This window comes from Perognathus longimembris, chromosome 28, assembly GCF_023159225.1.
Source record: "Perognathus longimembris pacificus isolate PPM17 chromosome 28, ASM2315922v1, whole genome shotgun sequence".
In the NCBI taxonomy this organism is placed as follows: Eukaryota; Metazoa; Chordata; class Mammalia; order Rodentia; family Heteromyidae; genus Perognathus; species Perognathus longimembris.
Genome location: NC_063188.1, coordinates 17900593 through 17909145, shown reverse-complemented (window position 1 = coordinate 17909145; position 8553 = coordinate 17900593). Strand labels below are relative to the sequence as shown.

The following is an 8553-nucleotide window of genomic DNA, read 5'->3' as shown; positions in this document are numbered from 1 at the left end:
GGAAGGATCCCAAAAGGAAGATGAGTCTTAACCACTTGGTTGTGGACTAGCTGTAAGCAACCAAAGAATAGATGTATTCTCAGAACTTTACTTCGAACTACAAAAATCCTTTAAACCCTACAAGCATCCACTTTTCAAAATTCTCCTGATTCAACAAGGTCTGAAGGCTGGAGCTGAATTGAACAACTATGATAAATAGCAATATGATCAATGACTTATTTGCTCTCACAAACTACTACTGCCTGCAGGGATTTTCCTGATAGTGAGGGACATGAATTTGCAAATAATTTCTTTCTCTGAGCCTGGAAGAGTTTCTGTCATTTTCTTCATTTTTGTTGACATTTCCCCAATAATTTATGAGCTTCCCTTGATATGTAATAGGATCAATAGCTGAGAATGTCTTTGGGAACTAAGTGACAAAATAACACTTAACATGCTCTGGTGTAAAGCTCCACATTTCTCATGTCATGGTCAATATTTGAAGCTGGTGAAACAGGTAAGCCATTTCTTTGTGTATATCTATGTCTCCTAGGATATTCTGAAATGCGGATCCCTTTCTAAATGACAAAGAACTGGTAGTATCTCCACAAAGCTAAGCCACTGGGGTTTCAAGAAGCCCTCTCAGCAGTTGTATTAGAAGTCTAGCACAAACAGCTGGGCTCCACCTCTTCCCCTACTGTGCCTGCATTCTTGGATGTAATATATTTTATATATTGGGATCTGATGAAACACTTCATTCCAACAAGTTGCTCCATGATATTTTAAGTTTGCAAATTAAAAACAGGAAAATCAATCCAAGTAAAAATGTGGAAAGAGCTAGGTGCAAATAAAAACTTTAAAAAGTGGAAAAATTGACACATGCACAACATGGATGAACTTAAAGATACTATGCTGAGCAAAATAAATCAGACATAAAAGAGGGGTGAGAGTGAGAGGTGGAGAGGTTTCTGTTTAATAGAGAATTATTGTTGAAATGTACAGAGCTCCATTCAGTAGTGATTAAAAAAGTCTCAAAGTAGATGGCTGTTGTTAATTACTGCCGAAGAATATGAATGTACTTAATACCACTGAATCGTATACTAAACAATTATTCAGAGTAAATTTCATTTTAATCCTTAAATGGTTGAAAATTGATATTCTATGAGGCCTTACAACTTTATTGACAATAAAAAATCCTTTTCAACATGTGACACAGGCTACCTTTGCCATAAAGTTCCAATATGCACTTTAGAATCAGGAATGTATGGATTTTCTATTTTCTAAATGTGAACACTTTTCTTGCTATGAACCAAATATAGACATGATGGGACCCTAGGGTAAATTCAAAGACCGAATTCACCTAGACGAGAACTCAGTAAATAGGATATCGAATATACGTATGTAATATAGAGAGAAAGGTCTAGTGCTAGTGGATACCTAGCCCAACCCATTGGTGTCAGATTTGTTGGCTGTGTTGTCAGTAATTTGGTTTATTAAAAAGCACTCATTGTGATCTTGATTCTGAGATCACACTGGGTAGAAGAAAAGTTGAAAAGAAGCAAGAGAAAATGGAGGGGGTAACAATGTTTAAGAAAACGTACTCATTACCTTACTTTTGTAACTGTAACACCCCTATGTTCATCACCTTTACAATAAATTTAAAAAATAAAAAAAAGAAAAGTTGCAAAACAGGAAGTAAAGTAGATTCAATTGGATACAGTTAAACCCAGATGCCACAGTGGGAGCCTGACTAAAAAGATCCAAAGTTTTGAGAACACAAGATAGTCAACACAGACATCTGAACAAGGATGAGCAGCAGGCATAAGCATAATGAGACAAAATTTGGGTGGAAACACAGTGGGCCTGGACCATCAGTGAATGTCAAGACACTGTTACATTACCAGCTACACATCAGACAATGGCCTAATATCCAAAATATACAGATAACTTAAAATAGTTAAGCCCTCAAAAACCCAACCACCCAGGGGCTGGGGATATGCCCTAGTGGCAAGAGTGCTTGTCTTGTATACATGAGGCCCTGGGTTCGATTCCTCAGCACCACATATATAGAAAAGGATGGAAGTGGCTCTGTGGCTCAAGTGGTAGAGTGCTAGCCTTGAGCAAAAAGAAGCCAGGGACAGTGCTCAGGCCCTGAGTCCAAGCCCCAGGACTGGCCAAAAAAAAAAAAAAAAAAAAAAAAAAAAAACACCTAAACATAGCTTTTTCAGAAGAAGAAGTAAAAATGGCCCATTGATAAATGAAGAAATGCTCATCATCTCTGGCCATTAAGGAAATGCAAATCAAAACAACACTGAGATTACACCTCACCCTATTAGAATGGCTATCATCAGGAAAACAAACAATAAATGCTGGCAAGGATGCAGCCAAAAGAAAACCCTAATAAAATGTGGAGGGGGCAAGCGGAGGAAAAATGAGGGAGGAGGTATCAAGTTGAATAAGAAATGTACTTGCCTTACATATGAAACTGTAACCCCTCTGTACTTCACTTTGACAAAAAAGAAAAAAAAAAGAAAACCCTAATACACTGCTAGAGGGAATGTAAACTTATTCACTCACTCCAGAAAGCAGTGTAGAGGTTCCTCAAAACACTAAACATAGACTGGCACTGGTGGCTCATGCCTGTAACCTTAGCTACTCAAGAAGCTGAGATCTGAAAAAAAAAAAAAAGAAGAAGAAGAAGAAGAAGCTGAGATAGGTGGACCACAGTTCAAAGTCAGCCCAGGCAGAAAAGTCCATGAGACCCTTATGTTCAATTAATCACCCACCAGAAAACCAGAAGTGCAAAAGTGGCTCAAAGTGGTAGAGTGCTAACCTTGTAAAAAGAGTTCAGGGACAGTGCCCAGGCACTGTGTTCAAGCTCCATGAATAACAACGACAAAAAATTAAACCTAGAACTACCCTATAATCCAGCAATCCCACTCCTAGGATTATAAGCCTGGTTACAGTAGCGCCACCAGCACATCCATGTTTACTGAAGCACTATTCACCATAGCCAAGGTATGGAATCATCCCAGATGCCCCTTAATGGACAAATGGATAATTAAAATGTGTATATATTTCCAGGATGCAATTTTACTTATCCATTCATCCATTAGGAAAAAATGATATTGGACCATTCATAAAGAAATGGAAAGACCTAGAAAAAATTGTTAAGTGAAGTAAGTCAGGCCCAGAGACACAAAAGATTCATAATTTTCCTTATATGTGGAGGCTACATTTAGCTTATAAATTTGTAAGTAAATACATTAGATGGTATGCAAGTATATATAAATGTATTAATAACTAAAATATAGTACATTCAAGGAAGATCTCAAATGATGTAATTCTTTAGGAAGACAAACTAAAAGTTGAGCAAAATAAAACACCAGAAAGGATGTAATCGAAAAGGATGGGGTGGGATCAAGGGGGAAAGGGGCAGAGCAATGAAGAAAAAAAGAGGAGGAAAATGCCGTCAAAAATCCAATGTACACCATACAAAATTAAGAAGAGTGCGGGAAGGGCTGGGTGAGAATGTTGAAAGGGGTGACATTGATCAAGATATACTGTATTCATAAACTTTTGTTAAATGGAAACTCCTTTGTACACCTTAAAGGTAATATCTCATATCTCTTTGCAACTGGTGAGTCTTATGCAAACAGTCACCAATATACTGTACCAGATGAAGGCAGGAAGAATTTTGTGCATTCCTTATCAAATAGTGATCCAATGTCAGAGAGAAATATGTACTTTTAAAGTTTCAGCCTCGGCCTCGGACCCTGAAGCCGCCGTGATGTTGATGCCCAAGAAGAACCGGATTGCCATTTATGAACTCCTTTTTAAGGAGGGAGTTATGGTGGCCAAGAAGGATGTCCACATGCCCAAGCACCCAGAGCTGGCAGACAAGAATGTGCCCAACCTTCACGTCATGAAGGCCATGCAGTCTCTCAAGTCTCGGGGCTATGTGAAGGAACAGTTTGCCTGGAGGCATTTTTATTGGTACCTAACCAACGAGGGTATCCAGTATCTCCGTGATTACCTCCATCTGCCTCCTGAGATTGTGCTTGCTACCTTGCGCCGTAGCCGACCTGAGACTGGCAGGCCTCGGCCAAAAGGTTTGGAGGGTGAGCGGCCTGCAAGACTCACAAGAGGAGAAGCTGACAGGGACACCTACAGACCGAGCACCATGGCCCCTGGTGCCGACAAGAAAGCCGAGGCTGGGGCTGGGTCAGCAACTGAATTCCAGTTTAGAGGTGGATTTGGTCGTGGACGTGGTCAGCCACCCCAGTGAAGATGGAGAGGATCATTTTGTGTTGAATCAACATGTAGCCAGAAAAAAAAAAGATGAGAGAGAAATGCCATTCCCCATTTCCTGAGAAGAATCCCATGAGGAGGAGCCAAAGTGAAGTGCAACACTGAGTTACCCCAGAGGTTTCTCTCATCATCAAGAACGAAACACTTCATCCCCATAGGTGACTACTTTGAGAAAAGTAAGTACTTTTGGGAAAATCTCTCACTGTCATCCTTGACAGCCCTCAGGAAACTCTTTGCATTCTGCCTTCAAAATTCATCTACTATCTCTCTGCTTTCTATCTCTTTTGCCACAACCCTACTTGAAGCCACCATTATTTCTTGTCAATCAACTACAACAGCTTCCCAAATGGTCTTCTTGTCTTTACCTCTGCCTCTTAGTGGTCTGCTCAAAATGAAGCAAACAAGAGGGAACTATTTAAGATGTAAGTCACATTGCTTATATGATGTACAAAAATAGTAGCATAATGCAATTGCTAAGGAATCCAGCTCGGTTAAGGAATCTGACTCTGGAGCCAGATTTCCACAGCTTCAAATTCCAGCTCTATCACATTCTTGTTGGGTGGCCTTGGTTAGTTAACTTATTCTTTATGTAATTTCCCTTTATCTTTTCAATAAGGATGTTATTAGTGCTCTCTCTCCCTTCTCTCCGGCCATGGATCATCTTGGCCACAGGCCAGCAGTTCAGTAATAAACTTTCTCTCCTACCTGAATACCGCGTGGTGTTCTCCTTTACCGACTACCTACTTTAAAAACCTAACATATATGGTGCCGAGACTCGGATGGGGCTTAAGAGGATGGGTGGAATTCCCATCTATTTTTCCTTTTTCTGGGAGTATCCCCAGTCCTGACCGCCCTTTTTCTGCGAACCAAACTGCTGCGAGACGCCACGTGGCACTTTACACTTATACCATTGCTGGCCTCCACCTCCACCTCCACCTCCACCTCCACACCACTTGTCTACCCTGGTGAGTGAAACTGCTGCTGCTCCGGTTCTCTGCCGCTCCGTCCGCCACTTCTGCCGCTTCTGCCGGGTAAGCTCATCCACTCACCAGGCGCCTCCCTCCCGTGCTTTTTGGGTTTTGCATCACAGTCACATCCAAGCCGGGACACTGCTAGCACGCCTCTTGACAGTGCAATGAGGCCTGCTCGAAATACTCAAAACACATACAGTTTTTGCCACTGCAATGGAAAATGGTCAGAAGTCACTTATATTCAGGCTCTCTCTCTCTCTTTCTCTTTTCCTCTCTTTCTCTTCCTTTTTCTCCCTCTCTCTCTCATCTTCCTGCTTACTTGCTTACTTTATAAAATTCCCAAGTCGTACCATCATTGTGTGCCTTGCTCACAAAGCTGCCTCTTTTCACAGACCTTCGAAACTGAGGCTTGACCACCAATGTGCTTTGTCAGCAAAGATATCTAAAAGTTCTTTTCTCTAGCATTGACCACGTGGTGGATATTGGGTTTAACAGGCATCAGCTCAGGCACCATTATGCCATGCCACGTGTTCTCTATTAGTGTGTTTGTGTCCTCCTGCCACCCCCCTCAACATGGCATCCCACTAGAGATTATCAAAATATGGTTTCTCCATTTTATAATCTGAAAATTGTTGTTTGCTAGCAAAATTGTTTTTCTAACTGACCACGTGGTTCTAAAATATTGGACAAAAAATGCCATTTACTATTGGAATTCTGAAAGAGTCTACTGCTGAAATTCATTTTTGCATGCTGTAAAACCTATGTGCACAGTGTGTATGTGTGTTCCATGTGTGTATGTCTGTGTAAACGTCATTTGTTAGTGAAGTCTTAGAAAAGGGAATTGAAGAAACAGTGTAGGAAGAAAGAAGATGGTATGAGTATGTCTTAAATTCATACAAGACAAAGATTGTTAAGTTTGTGTACAATTGTTGATGTAAAACCAGTATGCCATTCTTTATTTGTCCATCTAGCTACATATCTGTGCTAAAACTCATCACATCTACTGAGTTTTGTCATTGCAGAATTCTGGCAAGTATTTGGTCAATTCTTGACACAAGGTACAGGTAAGCTCTAGTCCCCTTGGTCTCCTTGTAGTTTTAATTGGAAATAAAAAAGGGCTTTTGTGGCAAAGACTCCTTGGATTGCAGTTCAAAGCCAGCCCAGGCAGAAAATCTCTCAAACTCCATCTCCCAACTAACCAACGAAGAGCCAGGCTAGAAGCATGGCTGAGGAGACCCATCTCTAACCAGCCAAATGCTGGAAGTGGAGCTGTGGCTCAAGTGGTAGAGTACTAGCCTCGAGCAGAAGTGCTCAGGGACAGTGCCCAGGCCCTGAGTTCAAATCCTGTGAATGCCAACTGGGGCAAGCCATCCCAGCAACAAGCACCTAGACCACTGGGACTCAGCCAGTTCCAGGAACAAGTATCATGGAGTGGAGTAAGAGGAAAATGATTGCATCCAAAATGGAGTCACTTTGTCTCACCCTTTCAAAATTAATCAGAGCCAGGGGATAGTAGCTTGTCCATCTAATGTCCATACCTGAGTATAAGAACTAGCCAAGTACCCAATTTTTAATTTTGTGCACTAAGCCCTTCCTTTTGCCTTAATATTTTTTTTGTCCAGCCCCTGCCTCATGAGACTTCTTCCAGGCTTCATTCAAGAACTGGCATCCTGGGGTTGGGGATATGGCCTAGTGGCAAGAGTGCCTGCCTCATATACATGAGGCCCTGGGTTCGATTCCCCAGCACCACATATACAGAAAATGGCCAGAAGTGGCGCTGTAGCTCAAGTGGCAGAGTGCTAGCCTTGAGCAAAAAGAAGCCAGGGACAGTGCTCAGGCCCTGAGTCCAAGCCCCAGGACTGGCCAAAAAAAAAAAAAAAAAAGAACTGGCATCTACCACCAAGGGACCCTGCTGCTCACCTTCTCCAGGAGGGGCCACATTTCTGCCTTTTACCCCTAATGCCGACACCCCTTGCCAGCAGGAAGCAGCCAGAGAGAGTCTTTGCCCTTTTCCATAACTATTAAAAGGCTGGAATGTTAGGTCCTCTCCCTGAGGCTCCATGTAGATGCCCCCCACCTCATTAAGTCTCCACCCAGTTACCTGGGTAACCTGCAGACCTGGAGGCAGTTACCTCCCCTTTCCCTGAGGTCACATCCTAATCCACCTGGCCAAACCTCTTGCCCCTGCCCTAGATATAAGGCAGGGCTGGGTGGGGGTCGCTCTCTCTCTCTCTCTCTCTCTCTCTCTCTCTCTCTCTCTCTCTCTCTCTCTCTCTCTCTCTCTCTCTCTCTCTCTCCCTTCTCTCCGGCCATGGATCATCTTGGCCACAGGCCAGAAGTTCAGTAATAAACTTTCTTTCCTGCCTGAAAAAAAGGAGTTATTAGTAGATACAACATAGATATGTTTGAAAAGTACACAATTTTATACACTCAAAACACCTAGGATATTGCTCAAAATCAGAAGCATTAGCTTATAAGTTTTCATGTCAATGACCTCATCAAACTCTTCAAATGATGCTCAGAATAAAATCCAAAGCCTTATACAAATTGGCTTTGTACCACCCTGATTTGATTCTATCATTCTTGCTCACTTCATTCTGTTCCTGCTGGTGTCCTTGCTGTTAGGAAAATACACTAGACATTATAATACATATAGTTGATGATAAGCATTTCCTTATTTAAAAGTATTTGTTTTGAGTGCCTAATATAAAATAGGAACTTCTTTAGGTGCTTAAAATACATAAATGAACAAAGTACAGGAAAACCTATACAATTTATAAGCCTATCTATGCCCTCCTGCATTTGTTCTCTGAATTCTGTTTTCCTAAGCAAATCAAAGATACGTGAGCATTGGCTAGAACAAATAGCAAAAGAGAAGATGGAGGCCAGGAATGTACCACTGTGATAGAGTATTGGCTGTCATGCAGGAGGCTCTGGGTTTCACCTTCAACACTGCAGAGAATGGAGGGAGAGACAAGTAGAAAGAATACAAGTCAGTCTCCATTGTAGGAGAATGACATTTTGATCCCATGCAAGTATGAAGAGACGACCATAAATTACCTCTCAGGAAACTATGTAAGAGATTACCTTAAAACCAGTGATTGAATTTTTGAGAATTATATTTTTATTAATGCAGAATGAGAGTAACCTACATTTCTCAGATTATTACTAAACTAAACCTTGAGTTTCAAGATAACTAAAAACACTTGACACTGAGCCAATACAATATAAACCCAAGGGCATTCCTGGCTGAGGCTCCTCCAGGACTCTCTACAGCCATGTCACATGAAGG

At 41.6% G+C, this 8553-nt stretch overlaps 1 protein-coding gene across 1 annotated transcript; it reads left to right on the top strand.

Annotated features, from left to right (window-relative positions):
* The first annotated feature begins 3741 nt into the window (after positions 1-3741).
* Positions 3742-4313, top strand: LOC125343457 (40S ribosomal protein S10-like). The gene has a single exon (XM_048335893.1). It carries the CDS (start codon positions 3770-3772, stop codon positions 4265-4267), a length of 498 nt encoding a protein of 165 aa, XP_048191850.1. The 5' UTR covers positions 3742-3769; the 3' UTR covers positions 4268-4313.
* Positions 4314-8553: the final 4240 nt, after the last annotated feature.

Coding starts and splice junctions, on each gene's coding strand:
- LOC125343457 (XM_048335893.1), top strand. CDS start 3,770: ATGTTGATGCCCAAGAAGAACCGGATTGCCATTTATGAACTCCTTTTT.